The sequence below is a fragment of the Hippoglossus stenolepis genome, chromosome 9 (assembly GCF_022539355.2).
Source record: "Hippoglossus stenolepis isolate QCI-W04-F060 chromosome 9, HSTE1.2, whole genome shotgun sequence".
Classification (NCBI taxonomy): Eukaryota; Metazoa; Chordata; class Actinopteri; order Pleuronectiformes; family Pleuronectidae; genus Hippoglossus; species Hippoglossus stenolepis.
The window spans coordinates 12,368,345-12,392,762 of record NC_061491.1 but is presented as its reverse complement, the minus strand read 5'-3'; the positions used below and the strand labels follow the sequence as shown (position 1 = coordinate 12,392,762).

Genomic DNA, 24,418 nt, shown 5'->3' with positions numbered 1-24,418 from the left:
TCGGAGTCTTGCCTATTTCCTCAACGTGCCGCATGCAGTTCACAACAAAATAGACATTGAAAATGATCTTTCACCACAGTTTCAATGCCCTGCTGTCAAATATGTCCCAAACAAATATTTACAACACTTCATCTACCCATTTCAAAGTAAAAGCACTTTTGCGTTTCTGTCAACTGAATCAATTAATTTGTTTTAAAGGTCGGTGATGTTATTGAAGGACCTGAAGATGCAAGGCTTCATACTGAAGAGTCCTGGCATATATTTGAGTACAACTCTATGAGACACAGCAGATCGGTGACGCAGCCCTCGCGCACTTCACTCGACGCCAGTGTGGCCCTGCTGATTGCAGCTGTGTTTAATACCAAGCACATCGTGAGTTCAATTGAGGCAGCATAAGTACCGAGTTCGATGACAGTTAAATCAAGAGTCCTCAAAACGTGTTGATGCTGCACTAAATCCTGTCACCACAAAATCTCCCTAATTTTACAAGATACACCTCCACAGCCTTCATCATTCTTGTCATTCTTGAAAATCTACACTGAAAGCCAAGTCAAGTGGCAAATTGGGATCTTGAACAAAAGAATGTTAAAACCTTCCCTCTGAAACCAATTAACCCCAGAGCTATGGAGCCACAACTTTCCAGCTGAGTAGATACTTCCCCTTTAGGACATCACGCTGAGGCGGTTCAGTTTTCATTTTTTTCTCACAGTTAATTTAATGCTGTGTGGAAAAAATAAACAAAATGGCCTGAAGCAAAGTTGTCTTAATGATGCTATTCGACTTTGCTCTGTTCAGCGATACTGCAGAGAATCGATAAACAGGATTGAAAGATGATAAACACACACAAAGGTTTGTGCAAGCTTCATGTTGCAAATGTTCTTGAAGAAACTGGGAGAGGGATCACTTCAAAAATAAGAGAGATCTGTTTTGGAATTATAAAAGAGATGCTATAAAACAGTGGGAAAATGTACTGCATCTTAGACGACCCGCAAGGTGAAAAGATAGATGAGAAAAATCAGATCAGAACATTCTGACAGCAGCATAGGGAGTCACAAAAAATAGACAGCAGAGAGAAAAAGAAGCTAAATCCATCCTGGGAAGCTCGCACAACATTTCTCGCTCTTTTCTGTAATATCTTTCTGAGCACTTTGCGTCTGTGAAGCAAAACAGGGCGGTTGCCAGGCCAGACGGGGGCACGACAGCAGGGAGGTGCCACTCTGCTTCCTGGCAGCGACAGCTTTGCAGAGTCACACAAAACAACTCGACACAGTGAAAAGAGAGAGCAGTGTGTGTGTGTGTGTGTGTGTGTGTGTGTGTGTGTGTGTATATATGTGTGTGTGTGCACTTGTGCTTCTAGATCCAGTTTGAGTTGTAGACCTTACTGAATGAAAGGGAGAACATTTTGTTCAGTTGAGCATTGAGACTTGGTTTTGGGGTTCAAGATAGACTCAGGTTTATGTTAAGACTTGTGCTAGGGGTTGGGATTAAGCATTTAGTTGTAATGGCACAATATGTCACTTTGGCCACTAGGGGTCTATCAATCAAAACAACAAAAGACGTGACCTCTGCAGCGGAGTTAATACGTCACCTCCTGCCTCTGTCTGCTGCACCAGGCTGCTCCACCTGTCGCCTGAATAATGTGGAGGATTTATTGCTGTTGTGAACCTGTCTATGCAGAGAATCTCCTTATGTGTTGTGCATGTGTGAAAGGCAGACTGTGGGTAAACTCTGTAGCCAATTCTTCGGATCATACGCTCCTGTCATGTCTGAAAACGGCTTCTGTCAGCAGGTCTTATGACCTCAGTTGCTGAGCTCAATCTATCACCTCACACACTCATCCTCACAGCCAAGAGAGCGACAGAATAACAGATTAAACACAATTTTGCTCACTTCTCTAAAGCTGTAACCACAAAATGGTTTCAACGCCTCAGTAGTAAAAGCACATTTCCATGAAGTTAAAGCAATTCTGGCAGGTTCAGAAATGACACATGACCTTTGAGGCTCAGAGAAAAGTAAATGCACGTAGAGTACAGTACAGTATGTGTGCATGTGTGTGTGTGTCCTAGCTGTGCACATTCAGGTATATTTAGAACATGTAGTGATTGAGGCTATAGTCTGTATCCAGCATAACCTTTCAGCACTGCTCGAGGAAATATACACACACACACATATATATAAATACGATCTCTATTCCCTTCTGAAATGTGTAATGCTTATTCTTTTCTACACGCCACAATACACACAAACACACCCATGCAATGCCTCCATGTTTGCCTGAATCTCCTGTGTTGGCATGTGTGCACCACTGAACCCTGGAGTGTACACCATCTGTCTGTTTATCACAGAGTACACACCACACACACACACACACACACACACACACACACACACACACACAAGCATGCACCAATACATCAGTGAAACGTGTTAAGCAATCAGACAGCATTTAAACCTATTACCTGTTTTAATGTAGTGACTAATTGGTCTATACATACATACATACATACACACAAAGTTTCAGCCGTAAACATTGGAATGACATGACAGTGGAGCTGACACAAGCTCTTCAAAGCCTCTGCAAACATCTCCTCTCCTCCCCCATCACTCTTCTGCTCTGGCAGAGTTATCAGTGAAAGACAAGGGAAGAGGTACAGGTTTTATCAGTATTGGAAGTAGCAGGGTGGCCCCGGATCAGGCAGACAGATGAACAGGAAGAGACGTGGAAGTGATGGAGAGATAAGCAGTGGGATGAGTGCACAGGCGCAAAGGCTGATTTATTTAGTTTCATACCCCATACCCATATAAGTGACATTTACCTAGAGTAAAAATAAATACTTAATTAAACAAATGTAAAGCAGCAACCAGGAGTGGCCTCTACATTCAGTCATACAGAGACAGAAAAGTCTCCATCCCAGGAGGAAACAGAGGAGCTCTCCACAAATCAGTGGACCAGGTGACATACAAATGATGCTTGAAATCCCCAATTTCTGCCGTTTTTGTCTGATTGTCCCAATTAATGTCCTCACTCCTCATCAATTGTTTTTCTCCTCTTTTGCTTTGGGACTCCTTTTTATTTTTAAAGGAGAGATAGGTTTGTGCAAGCTTCATGTTGCAAATGTTCTTTAACATAACAGTATCATGCATTCTTCTCTTGGGTACATGTGTAAGCTGTAAATAATGTAAAAGATAGTCTCTCCTCTCCCTCTGTCAGTTCCGTCATCATGCTTTATGCCTCCACACATGTGGAGAGTGCTCCTCACCACAAGCTACCAGTCCAGAGGAAAAACAGAGAGCCTCATACTGGGAGAACTGGGAGAGAGAGATCTGTTTTTTAATTGTAAAAGAGACGCTATAAAATAGTGAAAAAATATATACAGCATCTTAGACGACCCAAATGATGAATCAGTCAGAGAAAAGTCTGGGAAGCTCTTTTGCTTTCTGACTCTAGTTGTTATTGTAAAGGAGAGATATTGTTTTTTTCACTCATGTCCTGTCCTCTTTCCTGTTACATTCATTTTGCAAAGGTTGTTAAAAAGTTAAACAGCCCCAAGTCAGCAGTAAAGGGAGCTCCTCTCCTCCACTGAACCCCCTGAAATGCCCTGTCAGCAGTTACATACTTCCACACCATTGTGACATATAACGCACACCTGTGGTCCGGGTAAAACAAGGGTGGAAGCCAAGATTTCCTACACCTGCTGGAAGAGGTTGACCATCACAACAGAGAGGGGCACCTGGCCAATCAGAGTAAACTATGCTTTATTGTGATGGGGGTCTTAAAGAGACAGGAGCTAAAACCAAGTATTTCAGACAGAGACTGAAAAGAGGAGCTACAGCAATGGACAGTAAGGTGAAGGTAAAGCTTTAACAAAAGTGTTTGGCTTTGTGTGTGTGTGTGTGTGTGTGTGTGTGTGTGTGTGTGTGTGTGTGTGTGTGTGTTCACCCACACGCCCATTGCCTTTCTATTGGATGTTTGTGCAAAGTTGAATTTGACTGGAATAGTCCTGTTGAAAGTCGATAACTGGAATAATTGTGTATCTGGAACATGATATGATCACCAGTGTACAGATTTAACTATAAGCTGATTATCCAACAGTGATGCCTGGTCCAACTTTTCTCTCCTGAAACCGATTCCTAATTCTCAACTCAGAGTATCTGCCAAAACTGAGTACCAATCTGATACCAGTGCTTTTCTTCTCTCGCCAAATGTGGAACTCACTGAGAATCACTTTTATGAAAAGGTAACATAAAACACTGGGAAATTGCCTTCACTGTTTGATAGTAATAAAGGCTACAAAGGAGGAGACCCCTGGGCCCGGTTGAACCTTAACAGGCCATAAGAGATATGAGGAGCTTCGAGAAAAGAGCTAAAGGGTTGCTTCTCCTTCACGTTAAAAGGGATTGCAGATGAGGTGGTTTGGGGATCTAATTAGGATGCCTCCTGGTCTCCTTCCATTAGACCTGCCCTTGAATTCAATTTATGGAGGCCACATGCAGGGTGGACTTAGGTCTCACCAGACATTATAGATCTCCTCTGGATTATTTTACTAGACCTGCTGCTATGCCGAAACAATCGTGTATAATTGGCAGAAAACGATTGATGGATGGAAGCAGTTTTATAGATCAATTCTATTTGTAAGATCTAAGATGTGCTCTTATTTTCCATCATAAATGTTTGTATTTGCAAAAATTGCTTGTAACAGCTGTGATAAAAAATAAAGAAGACAGAACACAATGAAGGCCTTGGCATCACCACTGGCATTAATAAGACACAAGCACCATCAGTGCTGCTGCAGAGCAAGACGATGTCAAACAGAAGGAGTAAAAAAGTGACTAATATTCTACATGAGAAAAAATGTGCTAGTTATTATAGAAAACAAAGATTCAATCAAATCGGAGCAAAATGAAATCCTAAGGAGAAATAAGACTGAACAGCGTAATGAAATGAAATGTAAGAAAGAGTTTCAGGTCAGGGCAGGTGAAGGAATAATAAATGCAGACTTGTATAAAGAGCAGAGCCTGGTTAAAGGCTGAGTAGCCCTGATGGCTGCCAACACAGGAGGGTAACACACTGTCGGAGCCAGACATGACACAGTACACCCCCTCCTGGGAGAATCCCTGCTTCCCCTGGATCCATACAAGGATTCATCTCACTGATCTGTTTACCTTTGTCTCTGCCAATGTCTCCGTCTGTCTCCCTCTCCCTCCTCCTCCAACCCTTCTCGACTTAACTTTGCTACTACATAAACTGCTGCCACCCTCCAACTTCTGACCGAGTCGATGAGGTGCCCAACCCTCGGCTCCCTTTTGTTCCCATTCTCCTTTAAAATTTGAGTTACCTTGGACAGTTTGGTATGAAATTGGTATGTCTGTTTACAGTGACTGTAAGAAGTGTTATTGAAGTCCCAGGACTTGGACCATTTACTGTCTATGCCTTGCTAAAACAAGATGTTAAAATATTATCTTGTTGAGACTGCTGTAGCGATTTATTATAACATGAGCTGGGTGAGTGATTGTTTCTTAATAACTAATCTCTCACCATAAACAGCTTGCATTCTGACTGAGGTGTGTGTGTGTAGCAGCCTGTGTCGTTTTTTATATTTGCTCTGGTATTGAATTTGAGTACCAGAATTCAGTGGTATTGGTGCAGACTAATTCCTGGTAACTGTTATTGTTGTTTGTGTTAACTCTGCGTTGCAGGTTATTGAGCCAAAGCAACAGGCAACATACATGTAGGTCATGTCCTCTTTAAAACAAAGCTAATTCTAACTTTTACAGCACATAAGCAGCTGTCTTGTGCTTATCGTGTCTCTCTGGCTTGGAAGCCTCCTGGAATGTAACACTGCTCAGTTCAAAACGTGATTTAGCACAATGAGACTAAAATGAATCTAAAATGTAAATGAGGTTTTTCCATGAGGGAAGTTTATCACAAAGGACTTTTTCAGTGTCTTATTGAACTCTCTGGTCTTGCAGGATTCAGAATCACAGTCATATTTTAATTGTAAAAATATTTTTAGTTCATTGTGAAACGCATGCAGAACAAATTAGACTGTGGGAGGCCGCCACAACTTTAATAATCAAGGGGAAGCCGTGAGGTTATATTGGTTTGTGAAATGTGTCTAACCCTGTGGTACAAATTAGGTCAATAACTACATGCCATGCTGTGGTGGATTTATGCCAGTTTATTGTGACATAGCCTGCAATCTATTTTAATTTTCTAGATTAAAATACTGCCAAACCACAGAGGTTTTATGAGACCCACTTGCTGATTCACATCATCCAGGCATTGGGAGAAGGAGGGGGTAGCAACAGTCAATTGAAAAGCCAACTAGTGCACATACTTAGTGTGTAAACACAAAATTGTCAATGATGTAGTTCACTGGACTGCTATATACAGTATGTGTTGTACTAACCACAAGGCCTCGAGATTTGTGCCATTATTGAAGCCGATAAGAATTCCTACTTGAATAAATGGTGTAGTCTCGTTATTTACTGGTGTTGATAGAGAATAAATGAAAGACGGTTAAACGAGTGAATGTAGCATTACAACAAGCTTTCTCTCTCTCTTTCTTGACAGACAGTAAATGATCACAGATTTTCTGTCACAGAAAACTCTAATGAGCACAACTGTTATCACTGCATACGCCGATTCAGGTAATGACACAGTATAGTCTACATTGCATTTCAGTTATGTGTGAGCACATACAGCAACTGAGCGGTTTTCCTTTTGCAGCGAGTTTAAAATACATAGGGGAGAACAAAGTATAACACACAAACAAAATAATGTGTGGCTGCTGTGTCTATAAAATCAGTCACTACTCACTGTAGTGGTTCACCATTTCGTAACGTTGTCCAAAGGTTTAGTGAGGATTTATATTCCATATACTGGACTCATTGTATCCCACAATGCATCATGAAAAACTCAGTGGTTACTAACAGAGCAATATGTATTCCATCATGCTCATCCCACAGAGAAGATAGAGAACTGTATGATGTAAAAACTAAATTGTGCCATGTCTAAATAAAAAGCTTCAGATGAAACAATTTGATTGAAAAGAACTGAAAGTTGTAGCAGAAACTAAATATGTTCTATTTATTCATGTGTGAAAATATGCTAAGTATAATATACCAATCAAAGTTATACGAAACATTGTAATTGTAAGACAACAGTATCGTCCGTTATTTTATTTTGCCTATTAGCTCACTATATAGTCCCCTTTCCCCTAAATGGAACTCCCTATACAGCGAGTAGGAAGGAGTGACAAAATTTGGTTTCAGACACAACCTATGTTTTCTGACATGTGAGGGTGCACAACTTTAAACACAAGTATATAAAACACTACTGGACTGGGTACTGCTGCGTTTTGCCAATGGAGAGTCACTGCTGTCATGCCATTAAAATAAAGCAGAGTAATAAACAGAAATCTCTTTTGGGAGCCTCTCATGTGAGTATTGGAAATTATTTTCTTCAAATATACCGAGACAGAGATTTTGTTTCGACTAATAAACCATCAAAAAGTTAAATGAAAACAGAGGTTGTTATAATCAAAACTGATTATAGGATCAATGTGCAGTGCAGTTATAACAGTAAATGATACACAAAAAATTAAATATCGTGATAATGCTGTTAACGAGCTTCATCATATATTAGTTACAACAAAGGGATATGAAACTCACCCCTGACTCTGTGGAGCTCATAGTTGAAACAGTCCAATGTCTCTCACATTCAACAGGCTGAGTAACACAGACTATTCATGGGTAATGTGTGTGTCTGTGTGTGTGCCATGCAGTATCCAGTATGTCAGCTGGTGTGTCAACAGCAGATGTATACACCAATGGGAATCCATTCTCACAGCTTCGGAGGTCACCAGAGAGGGAGCAGCACACTGATGTCAGGCCAGTGAATTAACACATTTGTGAATGAATGTATGACACAGGCAGCCTGTCAAGAGGAACAGGAATATGATCCTTCTCACACGTCCTTATATCGTCAACAGTCAACAATACCCCTCAAAGTCCCTGATATTTGTCTTTGAGAATCAAGAGAAATATTCAGTTAATGATAAATGAGGCAGATGATAAAAGGCAGGTCAAAAGAGCTGTAATCAAAATGATAGGTAAAAATGAAAAGTAATTGCGTGAGGAGGAAAGTCTTGTCAAGTAGACTAAGACATGTGGTCGTAATCAGGACTGACAGAAATAGCAGCCACCTGTTGGAGCACAGCACAGAACAGCAGACGGGCCTCTGATGGGAATTGGGACAGAACGCAAACTATTACAGATATTTCTGTTCCTATTGATCCTATGAATAGATAGAAAAATAAAAGGTTTTCCATTGATGTTGATATTAATATGACAACTGTATAATGTGTGTGTGCATGCTGCACATTGTCATCACTAATTAGTAAAAATCTGTGTAAAGTTTTCATTTCATTCTTTAAGATATGATAGAACGTAATGTAAAATAGTCTAACAATATATTGCACATGTTCGTTTAAGTTATTTGATAAACACCAATTTTTCGCATGTAATTGTTTATCTAATAATTAATCAGACTTTAAATGCACTAAGATGTTACATGGCAACACATCTCCAGAGCTGTTGAAATTCAAATCCATACAAAAGGAGGAGACAGAGGAAGAGACATTTTTTTATTAACATTTATCAACCCTTTTAATTCATGGTAGTTATCTATGTAAGCCCTAACTCTGGCGGTCTATACAGATCCAACCTGTATAAGCTTTACTTGTACTTTATATGTCAAAGTTTCTTAAAAAAAAACCAAATCATTAAATGTTCTTACAGCTGCTCTTCATGCTGATTTGATCCATTAAGTAAGAAAAGGGGTAAAACCCACTTTGAGTGCAGCCTCTCAAGTCCTGAAACTTGTGTTGCTAGGCAACATCTAAAAAAGAGTGGGTGCAGTTAGCTTGCGGATTAAACTTCTTCACCTGCAAAGATATATTATAAAACTGGCTTTTATTAAAGAGACTATTTTAGCTTAAGATGACTGGGAAATATGAGCAATGTGTAAGCACTACTCAAGTGTTCAGTCAGGTAAATCCACACTGACTCCAACCTCTGTTCAGCCATCTCCGTCTGTCAGCAGCTCTGAGGACCTGAAAAGACGGCAGCTGAGCAAACAGTCTTCAGAGGGGGCACTGCTATCAGAAATCTACTAGATAAAAATAGTCCTAATGAAGACTGCATGGGGAGTAAATAAGATGAACACTGCTTCGTTTTACGTTTTTGATTCATTGATTCACTGCCTTCAGTGAAACCAAGTCAATTGTGACTATGGGAACCTTGATCAATCATAGATATCACTGAAAGGTCACATCGTGTAAAGAGCTGTGTGTTTCAACACACACGCACACGCACACACACACACACACACACACACACACACACACACACACACACACACACACACACACACACACACACACACACACACACACACACACACACACACACACACACACACACACACACACACACACACACACACACACACACACACACACAGTGTGTGAAAACATGGGTGTAGCATCATGTGGATGATACATTTAATTAGAAAAGTGCATCTGTACCATGAGCTGGGCAACAAACGCTTCTAACAATACTTATTATACAACCATATATCGTAATACACGTTTCTTGTGTAGGTGTCCGGCTAGCAAACGTTAATCCACACCTTTGAGAAAGGAAACAGACGCGGTGTCTTTGGTATACAGGAAAAGGAGGAAATAACTTTAGAAATCACACGGTTTATTTTTCCACAGAACTCAAGGCAAGAAAACACCCTAATGGCAGCAACTGGCAGAATGGAACGTCTCTATATCAACAGGAGGCTCTGCATGATTTGGATCAACAGGATGGTGAAGAAACAGGTGCAGAAGCAAACTGCAGACCTGCCTTCACAATTCCTCCTCATGGAAGATGCTGCGAAAGAGGAGATGATGACCGAGCTTAGACACAGCGGAGAGAGCTGGTGGTGACATCACGCTGGCAAGGGAAACTGGAGGAATACCAAAAGAGTGCGGAGGAGGATGTAGAAGATGAAGCAAAAATCGCTGGACCTGGTGACATTGAGCTCTTCTAAAATATCCTCTGGCACAAGCAGCAGCTACGTGATGAGGAAGTGGTAACCACTAAAACACGAGCCGGGGAATTCATCAGATGTCAGCCAATCAGAGGAGGAGGAAAGCTCAGTCAATCTCTTTCACACAAATTCCAGCTTCATGAGACGGGAACCACGACCAGTGAAACCTCCAGCTCGGATATAATAGACAATAGGCTGTCTCTCCCACTCTGCACCGTACAGGTGCTGCAGTATGCATCAGTGTGATTTATGAGTTGCTCACTGGAGGTGGAACTTGCTGGAAACCTACAGTATGTGTCTTTCCGCCTGATTGCCTCCTCTCCTGATCCTCATCCTATTCCCTCCTCAAAAACACACGGTACGCAGAGCTCTTATGTTCTTCAAAAATACATTTTTAAATTGTGAGATTTATTCAACAGCTCACCAGGGGGAAGAGTTCTGTTGCTAAAACTGCATGGCGGAGATACAGATCAAAGGTTTCCAGACGCCTACATCAACTTTCATCTATCAGGGAGAAAAGATATTGGTGTGCATCCATCTAAAAGCCTCCCAAGTTTAAAACTTCAGAAAAGGAAAAATATCTGTAACACATTGCAGTAACATTTGTCATACAAGGCGTGACAAATAGAAAATTGTATTTCCCCATTTCTATGATTCATTTATGATTAAGATTTTCTACCTAGATAGAAACTTTTACTTCTATTTATGTTACATCACAGCTCTGCTTGCATTTAATTGACTATAATTACTTAAACTTAATATAATCATATACAAAACCATAAATATCATTTATATAAAAACACTGAATATATTTTTTACAAATGATATTTTAATGATGGTGGTGGAGAGAGCCGTCTAACCCACCAATACAAAATTTGCCATATTACACCTATTTTCTATTGGTTTGATCTCAGGTGACTGTGGAGGCCAAAGCATATATTTCATAACATTTTCAAACTGAAAGCATTCAGTGACCCTTGGCACCCTACAGATGGAGGTGTTGTCTTCCTGTTTCTCCAGCCTTTTCTGCAGGGTTTTCCTTGAATGCGTCACCGGTTTCTATATTGATCCGACACATGAAAATCTAAAATAAATTAGAGTTCTGCTTGAGTTTTCATGTGTTCAGGGTAAATCAATCTAAGAAGAAAATATATTTGTATTATTGTATTCAGAGACCTATGGTGGAAATAACTGAAATCATTTAACCTGATGTGACTTCAATCAGTCGAAAAGAAATGAATGCTAAATGACTTCTTCGGATGACTGATTTTCTAGTGAGGACAAAACGCCTCTTCATACTGTAGTGGAGAGAAAAAGCAGAGTCTGGCTGCTGTAGCACTCAGGTCCCAGACCAAGATACAGGACTGAGCAACACACAGAGAACAGACTCCGGTGTCTTATTATAGCAAACATGCACAGATCATCCAGTGCAACAAACAGCTGGACACACAAATGCAACATGCATGTATGCGTGAAGGCACATGCATTTAAAATATAATTTTTGAATAAACCTGCAACAGCCTATTTGGGAGTCTGACTATCTCTCCTCCAATAAAGTCACAAATTAAAAAGACGTTATATTTGAATATACATGAAAAATAAGGTGAGTTGTTGTTAACCTGCCTGTTTATAAATAACAAGTGGCTGAAAAGAATGGATGAAGTACAGACATTAGGGGCAGATCATATTAGAAGTTGGCCTACATACATAAGCAAAAGCAAAAATACAACAAAAAAGATATATAACTAAATAAATAAACAAAATATAACTGGGTCATAAACCACATGCACATGAACAGATGGTGTAACTTATGTGATTTAGCCTGATCCTAAAGGCTGTTTGACTGCAACCTTTGGAAGTAAAATATTAAGAGAAGCTACAATTTCAGGGAAAAAGACCAATTATACAAGCATTACAAGCACTTGACCTCACCCATGAAGAGATTATGATTTATGCATGAACGGTGTCCATCAACTTTTTTAAAAGCTGCTATAAAAGTGCTTTATAATCACAGAGAAAAACTGCAGTGTTTAGAAAGCGATGCAGAAAGTAATTATGATTTGATATTAAAGGAAGGTCAAGCATCCCATCCATCTAGGATCAGACTAAAACCTCTAATGGTATCCTGTCAGTTTTCTCTGTCTTTTCTGCAGAGGTCAACATCAGCTTTGCACCAGTAGGTGGCACTAAGTCCAAGCACTTGCCCAATTCAGCTGCAGTCTCACCAAAGTTCATAACCCATGAGTTTTCTCTCTGAAGCAGGTGAGACGCTGATTTCATGCTGTCGGACTCTTTACTAACAGGCGGAGGCTAACATCAGCTGATCCTCAGTCTGCTCGAGAGGCAGCATCCCAGAATGAGAGTACTGCAGAGATGCTGCTGTCTGATATTTTCTGTTATGTGATGGTAATGTGCCGAAATGATGTTGCTCTCAGTCAGAGCCCTGAATAAAATCATAGCCCCACCAACAAAATGACGGCTTCACAGAGACACTAACAGAAATAACATTTATGAACTGCTGAGTCTGAGATTTCAGGGAAAACACGTAAAATACATGCAAAATATATAAATTAACGGTGGTATTCAAAGTTGGGCAGTTGCTGTTTCAGAGAAGGCTTTATATTATTTATTTACAGCAGCAGTAACCGAGTTGATCTGGGATCATGGCCAACTGTAAAGGTCAAGTCGATAAGCCATGACTGTTCGAAAAGAGATTAAGGGTTGATCATCTCTTTAGCTTTAGCTAACCCTCGTCTTACTGAAGCACCAGTTTATGTGTAAGGGGGAGATACAGATTAGTTTATGAATACATTTTTTCATAAAGACCTAACAATACATAGCTGAATGCTTGTCAACTGACCTGCTGTTCATCCGGTATTTTCTTGCATACTAATGGTTTTAGATTTCCTTTCAATCCCACAGAGAGAAAAAAGCAAATATCATTCAAACGAGCCAAATCAGATTCAAGTGATATTGGCTTCACCCCGCGCACACGCACACACACACGCTCTCCTTTTTCCAAACATAACCAGGCACAATATGTATAAATTGATCCCTCACAATACATCAAACAGTATCAATGATCTAAACTACCGTACGGGTCAGAAGGCTTTCCCTGTTTGTCACCACCGTCATTTTCATAACATCTGACACACACAATGCTTTGTATAAACAAACCAGGGCTCCGTGGTAAAAGCGCTCAGTTGTGCTCGCCCGTGATGAGGTGCATCCTTCCACACCAGTGTGTCAGGACAGCAGCAGTCACGTCCGCAGGCGGCTGTCTGCTCCATGTTCAGATGGCAAACCAACAAAAAAAACACTGATAATGGTTTGTGTTGACTTAACCTAAATCTCTTATCACCTAGGTAAGAAGTGAACTTGCCATAATATATGTTTCATGTCAATGGACCTATAGAAAAACTAAGGGCTTGGGTGAGTCAGAAGTCCACCCACTCTGGTTATATCCTATGTTGATGTTATCCTCCTGTTCTACAATATTTTCCTGTGGTCTTTACCTCACTTTTTACTGCAATATTTCAGTACCTGCACAACACGAGTGTGACTTAATCCAACTTTTTTAAATTTAAATTGCTCTAGGCATCAGCTGAGTGCATAAAATGTAAATCTTGAATTAACATAAAGGCTACTGTTTTTAATGTAATGTATAATCTAAAACACAAGCGCCCCCTCTACCTACACTAATGTAGAGTTAAAACAACATTTAGAATCGCCTTGAGCAAACCGAAGCACAGAGTGGAATCAGATGGGCTTCAACCAGATTCCAGTTAATTAATCTAGTATAGGTCAATCGAGTACATAAAACCAAACACCCAGAGACACTTGCACACCATTGACTGTATATAAAGCTCCCTAAAAGTGAAGCTGCAGTGTTGGTGGTAAACCTAAATGGGAGGAAGTGGGGACACGTGGACAATGAGTTGCATACACTCAAAATAGTGACGCCATGTGTAGCCAAAGTTATGAGACACCAACATACTTCTTATTACCCCATTCCTTGATTTAACCTCTGAGCCACAGACTATCACACTGCATTATCAGAAAAACTAAACAGAGAAAGAGAAATGTAATTGAAGAAATCCTATATTTAAAAAGAAACTATTTATACAAACCTACTTTATAGACTTATATCCAGTTTGGTACTTGCTATCTCAAACCAAAAAATTAATTCTTGTAGAAAGAACAAACAAACAGATCTTAGGATTTGTATGCAAGTTTCTGCTGACCAGCTTTTTATTCAGCAAAATTAACTGCAGTGGAAACTTTGCCTCTAAAATCAGTCCCAGTGACAAATTCACTGAAAACCGGCCAAACGTTACTGAAAAGACATCCAATAAAAAACATGAGGTGGGCGTTTAAATCTCACTTACAAAAATTGCCCAAACTCTACATTAGTATCACCAACTTCCATCTGTGTCTCTGCTTCTCTCTCTGTCCCATGGATCAATACAGTGGCTTTTCAGGTGATTACATCGACTTCCCAGTAAACCCCATTAAGATGCTCCCTCCCTGTTCAAAACCTTCAGATTGATTAAACCCTTTGTCAAAAATTTGAAATTCTGATTACACATCTTTAAAAACAGTGAAAGTTTATGAAATTATATTTGAAATGTTTAGAAGTTGAGTTATAGGGAAAGCAGTTTAGAATGTATGCTACATTGTAAAATAAAGCCATCAATATTTAAAAAGTAGCTTAGTGGTAAACTAAGGTCACAGTCATTTCTCCTTTTATCCTCTGCCAAAAGCAGATTTCTAGAAACAAAACAGACTACAGAGGACTGACAGGATATTTAGATTTATGTAAATGTCTCAAATATACTCAAATGAGGTACCAGGGTGACAATATGGAAATCCGCTCATATATTCTCTAGTGGGTATTTTGGCAGAATGGACCACATTCATATTAAACAACCAGTACACACTGGGAACACCCTTGGGACAACAATGAGAGGTGCACACACACGTCCCCTTAATATGCAGTACATCCAGCTCCCATATTGATCTTAATGGGCCACAGGAACACTTACGACTCAGTGACTATTGGGACATCTTCATCTATGCTACAGGGAAGCTCATTTGCAATTATACAATATTCCCTCGCCACTGAGGAAGTGTGGTCTAAATTGAGTTGCAAATCATCTGCGTTTCATTAGCATGCAGAGTAAGGAAAGCACCCAAAAGACTTTGGTCACCACGTGTCGTTTTGTCTGGAAGAGAATGGCCGCGGCCCACCTGTGACATTTCATTACCGTCTGTCTGCGTCTGCCTGGGTTCGTCTTTTCATCTTGTGCATCCGACCCACTTGTGAAAGCCGTCGTAGCTGCTTGTTAAATTTTCACATCGTCTTTGTCTGCGCTCTCAAACGAGAAAATGACACCTTTACTTGACCTGTCAGACAAAACAAAAGCATATCTGCTTCCTGATAAACAACAACTCTCAAACAGCAGCCTATTGTTGGATGTCGTCTGTTATTTGACCACTTTCCCAATGCATACACACTGACACACACAAACACCCACTTCCTGTTGAATCCACCGCTTTGGTCGAATTCTCGACTGATGATTAATCTGTGTGGCGGGGCAGCATCAAGAGTTAGAAAACTATCCTTGGCCCGACCTATTGATTGAAAGGCCGACCCATCTCCTCCTGCAGTGTCGTTACTCGGACAATGTTTGCCCCTGCTTTTGGCCTTTGTTAATGTATTTTGATACGATACAGTTTGCCTGATCATTGCATCTTGCTAAAAAAGAGGAGAAGGAGGAAGGAGTCGATTCTGAGCGTAATACCAGCGCCACATCAATCAGATTTTCTCCATCTGAGCGAAGCTGCCATTCAGGAGGGCACACCGGCACTCCAGAGTCATTTAGTAGTCTACACTGTGACAGTTAACCTTGTTTACAATAACACTCGGGCCTCAGACTACCGAGTGACTGTCTGTGCAGGCCTGGGATTACATTAGCCGCATGTGTATGGGCTTGGCTGTGTGTGCGTATGAGGCTGTGGACGGGAGAGACCAACGCCGGAGGGTAACACAATGTCACAGTGCACAGCTCCCGTCTCGCAGCACACAGTCTGGGCGTCTGACGGCGGAGGAAATACTTTAAATTTGTCCTCACAAAGCTCTGGTAAAGGAAGAGTGTTGTTATCCGAGAGACTGAGGCTGGGATCAGAGCAGAGGACATGTGACATAGATCAGGGAGAGACAATGCAGGTAAGGTTATCCCTCAAGGACCCGTGACGAGTGATGGAAGGAAGGAAAATGAGACCTTTTTTTTGGCTGAGGGCAAGGACTGACTAACACAGAAAGATCGTGCCCTTGCTGCAGGAACATATACTGAATGATTGAAAGGCAGAGGGGGGGGATAAACTATAAGATCAAATTTTAAAAAATTCTCAATTTTTTTGATCAAGTTAAGCTGGCAGTTGAACTTGGTGCAAAAAAGACTCAACTTCACACTCAAGTGAATTTGTTGATTCCAGTCGATAAAAGTTGATAGCTTGCAGCTTTTATTATGTCTTTGTATAACTCAATTATCTTTTTCTTTTTTTACTTTTGTTCAATACAGGCATCAGCGTATTAGCAGATAATGACTCAATTCCCAGTTGAGTTTGGAAACCATCAATCATCTACACTAACGTTTTGAGTGTCGCGGAGGGAGATGGGACCAATCCCAGCTGACATTGGGCAAGAGGCGGGTTACACCCACGACAAGTCCCCAGCATATCGCAGAGCCAACGTAGATACTCTCATGATTACACAGGCAACTCTGAGTCCCAAATTTAAATGAGTTACAGTATATGACTGTGGGAGGAAGCTGGAGTTGCTGGAGAAAACCCACGCAGATACAGAGAGAAACTCCGCACAGAAAGAACTTCTTACTGTGAGGTGACAGTGCAAACCACCGCACCGCTGGGTTGCCCTGAATTTGGCTTTCTCAATTGAAATAAAAAATAGACCAAATAGATTCTTTATATTGCAGGACAGCTTTCAAATTCAATGGGTACCAACAAAAAAAAACATTTGAGATGAAATGACTCAAAACTGAAAAATTCCCCCCTGGGATCAATAAAGTACTTCTGACTCTTATTCCCTGGAAAAAGAGAAGTCTTCTATTGTGTTTGTTACAATAGCTCCATGCAAGAGGAGAAATATAAGCATATAAAGATTTTTTTAAATATATAAAATATGAAATATATACAATATGTGTGTTCTGTACATCGAGAATTTAGCGCAAGCATGGGTATGTGCGGATATTGCTGGCATTTTAATGAGTCCAGTCCGTTGACTCAGAGGGAGGAGTTAGTTGTATAGCCACAGGCAGGAAAGACTTGCTGCTGCGCTCTGTGGTGCATTTTGATGGTCTCAGTCTTGCGCTGAACGTGTTTCCTGTATAACAAATCGAAAGCAACATGCTGTCAGGTGACTAATTCATAGCATAGTTACAAGGTAACACTCACATTCATACTTGTGGGAAATTCAAGCTTTCGGCGCACCCAGGTTTCACATATCTTCAAATGCAGACAGGCCTTGGAAACTCATAGGAAGCAGAAGCAACAGTTCAACACCTTTCGTCAACACTGGAAATGACTGAGCCATCACATCAGCTCCATCTAAATTAAATTAGATCTAAATTTGCTGCCCTTAATAGCACTTGCCATGTAAAATCAATTAAACTGTCCATCACAGGTTGTTCACACACATGTCCATCATGGCAGAGACCGAGGTGCAGTCAGATGTGTGGGTAGCAGACACCAGGCAGGATGAGACACTCTCACACAAAGTGAGAGCTAAAATCTATCAACAACTCCAAATGGTGTCTGCCATACTTTCACCATGCGATTTCTTTCCTCCTAGTTCTTTTTGCCCAGACACCTACGGGGTCAGAATCAATCATTTTCCTGTCAGAGTCTGTTACAGCCCACCCGGGGCTGTAATGAATCCTAATTTAAGCTGTCATCAGGACGCTTCCAGGACGAGGCCGGGCTGTTCCCAAGTGACCGTGAAGCTGTTCATTCCCCCCCGACAGGACATCTAAAATTCCTCATCTTACAGTCACTGCATCGTCAAAAAAAGGACAATAACTAAAACAAATCGCCGGTAAATCTGGCATGCAGGATGTACCGACATCTGTAAACTATCGGTCATGGTTCTGATAACATTTCAGTAAACCGATTGGACCACATCTGACGCTGCTGTCTGAACAAGTCTCACTTTACAAGATTTTAGTCACAGAACATCCTCAGACAAGCTGCAAGATAAGAGGATAAGGAAATGGTTCCATATCACAAATTCTGATCCTGAACATGTTATCAACTCCACATTTCTTCAGATACTGCACTATTTAAAAACTTTAAAAGCAACACACTAACTCAGTGGTTTAAAAAGGACGAAACACTTGGCCAGGCCATGTTCGTCCATAAACAGGTGTATAACACGTCATGTCCAAACATTACCACACATTTATAGGAATAGAAAAACCTGCCAAGCATATTTTACATTGGGTATGTTTAGCATTAGGCTGTTAGTCTCTGTGACACAAAAACCTACTTGCCTGGTTCATGTGTGTTAAATAATTTAAAGAACTACATAAGAGCTGAGCGAAAGGATGGAGGAAGGAAAACATGTGTGAGAACTCAGTGTAGAGTACTGTGATTTGTTTTTGATTAAATTAAATATTTCATTGAGAATAAAAAGATGTAAAAGATACAGTGCTTTCTATTTAAAATCCCAGCAATCTACGGCCATATTTAGCCATCACTGCTCTGTTTAAGTATCCTACTAGTCTGGTTTAAATGTTTCCATCCACAGTTACCATGGACAGCGACACTTACAGTAAGAAACCACAGGAAAGCAGAGGCATGGCTGCAGTGTGCAAGTTAATGAACAACAGAGACACATGTTGGAAATGATGCCTAAGACCTTCTCGCCATCTAATGATCTCTGCTGCATCACCTCTGCAGAATCATTATACAGAGATGGCGGCGCTGGTATCAGGTGCCGAGCAGGTGCACTGACCCGGGGACCTTCACGCTGTGTTCCACACGTCTTACTATGTTTGGCGATGAACATGTTCATACGTGTGGAAAACTATTATGTTCAACATGGCAGAAGAGACCATGTGTGAGCACAGTAAACCGGCTGGAGCAGGCAGCTGATGCCAGCGCACAGTGAGCCACAAAATCACCTCCACTTTACCATCCCACATCTCTCCTTTTCTCAATAGTTATATAACTATTGAGAAAAGGAGACAAAAGATATTTTTTTCATTTATTCTTGTTCCTCACATTTTTAATATACAGCACTTTGGTCAATTCTGGTTGTTTTAGATATTTTCAATGCTTTATAAACTTGACTGGTCTCGAATTACTCTTTCAACTTGCATAACATTTTGCCCACCAGTGTACAGCTGATGACAAATGTTCTTCAGCAAATTAAACTAGCATGTTAAGGTAATGAGGCCTGACCGAGAATGAAGATTAGAAATCTGTATTGTGGGAGACAGAGCAAGGAATGAAGCAAATAAATAAAATATATAAATAAAATACAGCTCCATTTGGTCTGCTGGTCTAAAACCCACTCCAAAAGCAGTCTTGAAGCCGTTCAAAAGCTATTTTGAGAAGTTGTTTATCACTGATTTAAGTATCGTCCTCGCCTGTATTTAAAACTTATTGTTTTCACCAGATCAGAGCAGAGTTAAGTATCTACACAAAAAACATGCCTCACCTCGGTCTGACTGTATTTAAAAGTAATGTTGGGCTGCAGGTGAATCGGGTAACGACAGAAGGACAACTCTGCCTGACACTGAGGGTCAGAGAGCTAACCACTCCAGAGAAAGACAGAGGTTACACCAGAGAATGGCCCACTTTGCTACAGAACAAAAACACAGGTATGAAGGCGTTATTGAAACCTCTGTAGATCCAATAAAACCTGTTAACCTGAATGGAAGGAGAGACACTACGAAGGGATAAACCCGATACAATTTAACATTCACAATTAAAGAGACAGACTTAGGGGGAACACAATAACCACACCAACTCATCCTAAAGTGAATACTGAGTGAATCGAAACATAACTCTTATGACTCTGTATATTGATTAAAATTGTACAAGTCATTTAAACAAGTGAAATATGTGTTGAGGGGATAATACTGGGAAGATGACGGTAATAAATTCTCGATTTCAGCAGGTGCTGGGGCGCACGCGCGCACACGCACACACACACACAATAAGATGCAACTGTCCTGCATCGCCAGCAGCAAAAGTTAAATGTGCTCATTTTTACTCTCTGCTGAGTCAATAATGGAATCACTTCAGAAACTTGGCAATAATCCCTCCCATCCCTCATTTTCCATATTAAACTATGCAATGTTTCGTTCCATATAGTCGTATTCAATTTATGAAATTGGGGCGTGGAGCTTTATGCTTTTACTTTAATAAATAAGTTTAATACACTCACCTAATGCTGGGTTTCTGGGTGAGTGCAAACATGTCTGACGTTAGGTTCTAATCCTTATTGGAACAGGTAGGAGCGAATGCAAAATGCATCATAGAATATACTTGATTTTTTCCCTCGGGTAGAAAATAAAGAATATACGTCGAATCTCATCTTTGCTTCTTTTCTCATCTTTAATCTTCCTTTATCACACTTCACATCATCTTCCGTCTTCCCTCATTTAAATCACATCTCTATCACCTTATCACCTTTCATTATCTCTCCAACCCGGTCTGATCTCTCTTAATCCTATTTATTTCCTTTCATTACACATCATCTCGTGCCCCTCTTTGCTTCATTTAGTCTTTCTGTAACCTCATTACATGACAGTTTTAGATCGTGCTGTATATCGGACATCATGCTGCTGCTACTGTAAGTAGTGTTTGCCACTGCTCTGTTCTTTCCATGTGGAAAATCCAAAAAATGAATAACAGACTCTTTGATAAACATGGCAACAATAGGGGGTAAGCAATGGCTCACGCTGAATGCTAAAACTTTATTTGGCAGAGTGAGATCTCTTCGTATTATGTAATTGACATGGCGAGGGCTGTGATGAATCTGCAAGATCAATTTCAATGAAGTCATAATTTATTTCCTTTACCTCTTCAGCTGAGTGCAATGCACTTCGGAGAGACTTTAATGGATGGGAGATCTTTGGCACCAACCTTAGTGGTCTTGTGCGCCAAATTACTTTTAGACAGCGATCTGGATGATGCTCAGAAGCAGGCTCTGGAACGCTTCAGCGGTGAGGTGAGATGAGAAGCTTTCCGATAGCTGCTACACTGATGAGAAGGCACTTATGGTCTTTCACAGGTAGTCATGCATCTTCTGTATTTCTTTCTTACAGTTGGCAGCGGGACAGAAATGACATGAGTAGGTCTAATGAATAGAAGTGATATCAGGGAATGAGTCCTGAGAGACGGCTCACTCTCATCAGATCTAGTTTACTCCAGCAGACATGGCCCTTGGATACAGTTTCTCCTGGGAGACCCTGACTCAGCACGTTGAGTGATGTGGGAATATACACAACATCCATCTCCTACACTGCTGATGGCATGCCTGTTGTACATTCGCCTACTGGGCCACTTTTCATAGAAAGGAAAGACCTCGTATAAAACCCTTCAGCATGCACGGGCCCTTTTGCAGCCTCTGTCTTCAGGCAAGGACACTGTGACAGATGGACTGTGAAGCAAGGGGCCAATCACTATTATGGCAGTAAAAAAGGGTGAGAGTGTGCAAAGGGAGGGGGTTTGAAATATCAGTGCATGTGTGGCCTTTCTTAAAATCAATATAAGGAATTAAGTGAATATGCAGCAGGGAAGGTAACATGATATATCAGGTAGCTTGTGGTGTAGGCTCTCAGCTTGTTATTAGTGAAGATCTCACGGGCCTATACATTTGAATTGGATGTAGTCATCTGGCCCACACAGCTCGACACGCTGCAGGACTCCAGTAAAGGAAGCAGTGGACCGGTGAATCTTTGAGCGCCTCACAGCATCATGAAACTTAATTTAACCTCCGGGGCATTGCGGTCCATCATCACGCATTTTCATGTCCATCATCCCTTGGTAGTGACAGAGTTACCGGGTGAGTGTTTAACCACATGTGTCTGCTCTTTTACTCACGGAATCGCTCGCGTTTTTACGCAGCTGCTCCTCCTTCTCTCCCGGCTCCGCGGCCGGCTCCACCACCAGTGCCTCGAAGCACGTCGAGCCCAGAGAGGAGCTCTTCTGCTGGTACGTGATCAGCTGGGACACGGCGAGCTTGGGGCTCCCGTGCGTCGTCAGCTCCGGCTTGCTCCCCGTGGCTCCGGAGGCTGCGCCGAGGGGGTGCATCAGGGGTCGTCCGTCCGCGCTGGTGCCGGGGACCGCGTCGCCGCCACCGGACCTCGTATCCCCTTCGAAGGAGGCCGGCGGAGAGCTGGACAGGTTGGGCTGCGACGACGAGAACACCCGGTCGAACTGTTTCTTTTTCCTTTTAAACATCCACAGCCCGGATTCCTTCTTGCTGCCCTCCGCGCCTCCTGCGCCGCGACGCTCCGATCCCACTTTCGGACTCAGCCAGGGCTTGGTTTTCCCCTGGAAATTCTTCCACATCCTCCGCTGGTAGGACTCCTGTCCCTTGCCGGTGCCCTCATCCTTGGGTGATTTCTGCTCCATGGTGCCTGTGCAGCAGCCGGCCAGCCTGAGCACACTCTGGAGGTATAGTGGAGGGATGGCACAGTTGGGCTGCTGCGGCTCGGGACTTCCACCGATGATCGGTTTAGGGCGCCAGGAGGTAGACGCGCAGTGTGGTGATGGAGGGGGTGTTAGTCGCACAACGAGCCTTGTAGAATACCTCTGCAGGCCACGCTGCACATGTCATGTCACACACCGGGCAGCGTGGTTGCTGGAAAGCAGAAGCCTCATCTACTGAGGATGTGTCTCAGTGGTGAAGTTGGCAGCTCATGCGGTGACTTCTGCAAGATTACCCACAAAATAAATGCTGCTCGGCTGCTGTCGGTCTTTGCGTCCCTGCTGTGCACGCTGTGCCTAACCAGGGTTTGGGTAAACTTCCTCATTAATTGCTCTATTCAAATGAAGGGTGCACCGTGCGCCTCCCTCTGGCCAACCCCGGTCACGTCCCTGGATCGTCTGTATGCTGGTGATTGCATAACACAGCCTCAAAGTGCCTCGTGGAGATGTTTATGTTTCAGTCGTGGGTTCACTGTCATCTCACCTCAGAGTGACTCTTTGCAGACCGACGAGTCGTGTTCGTGCATGGCCTCTAGATGCACTCCTTCAAAGTACAGAGCTGTGTGTGTGAGCGGACCATGACCCCGAAACCTTGGAGGTTTTGAAGAGGTCTCGTCTCTCGTGTTGCCTGGATTGCTTCTGCACTGCAGCCGTGCCTGGATCTGCTCTCTCCATCAAATGGGTCAGGCTTCAGTGAATGTTATCACCCACACGCAGCAGCCAAGAGCAGGCAGCCTCCTCTCTTTTTAGCTGCTGCCGCTGCAGTGTGTATATAACAACCCACCACGTCCTCCCCTCTGGCAACTAGTTTCAGCACTGTCCCCCTGGTTAACGCTGTACCCACAGTCACAGAAACAAAACACACTGAGATGATAATGAACACCTCTCTCCATACTCCCTGTAGCACATACACAAGACGTAACAGCACGACCTTTTCTCTGCCAACAGGGCGGGTAAAATTGCCTTAACAAAAGGGATTATACAATTCCATGGACATGATTCCACTATTAGAGAGGAGGGAGGGTCCGAGGCCTTCTGGTGTGACACTGATATGACCTTGGTATCACTTGTAGGAGTGATGATGGAGGCTGATGATTCATTCATAGAAACAGACTTCTATGGAAAACAGCTTCATACAACTTCTGTAGCTTAACGGTTTTTGGCCTGAAACTAGAGCAGCACCTGTCAGTTTCCTCATCCTGTGGTAACAGTTGTACAATATACTTTCACAATCACTATTTTATTGTTTGCAGAGCTTTTTATATACAGTCTATGGTGCAGGGTGACGTTAGAGAACATTGTGACCATTCTACCTGGTTTATCTGCAATGGAGATTTTGTTTTTCAAAAAATGAAACTGAATTTGCTACATACATCACATGTCGGCTATTTCAAAAGGTCTGACACCACCGACACAATCTTCAGACCCAAGTTTACGTTTTTTTCAAAACCAAAGCTCTGCAATTCATCTCAATAGATTCTATGAAGGATGTCTTCATGATGGAGATAAGCACCTGTGCTGTGTTTCAGTCCAAAATGGTGAAATAGAAATAATCAAATTATCAAAAAGATC

At 41.8% G+C, this 24,418-nt stretch overlaps 1 protein-coding gene across 2 annotated transcripts in view; it reads right to left on the bottom strand.

Moving 5' to 3' along the window:
* Positions 1 to 23,313, bottom strand: part of mctp1a (multiple C2 domains, transmembrane 1a) — a 142,303-nt gene extending 118,990 nt beyond the window's left edge. For both annotated transcript variants that reach the window (XM_035165923.2, XM_035165924.2), the window contains exon 1: positions 22,238 to 23,313. In XM_035165923.2, coding sequence (XP_035021814.1) covers positions 22,238 to 22,771 — 534 coding nt within the window. In that variant the 5' untranslated portion in view covers positions 22,772 to 23,313. The remainder of the gene's footprint in view (positions 1 to 22,237) is intronic.
* Between the last annotated feature and the right edge of the window lie 1,105 nt (positions 23,314 to 24,418).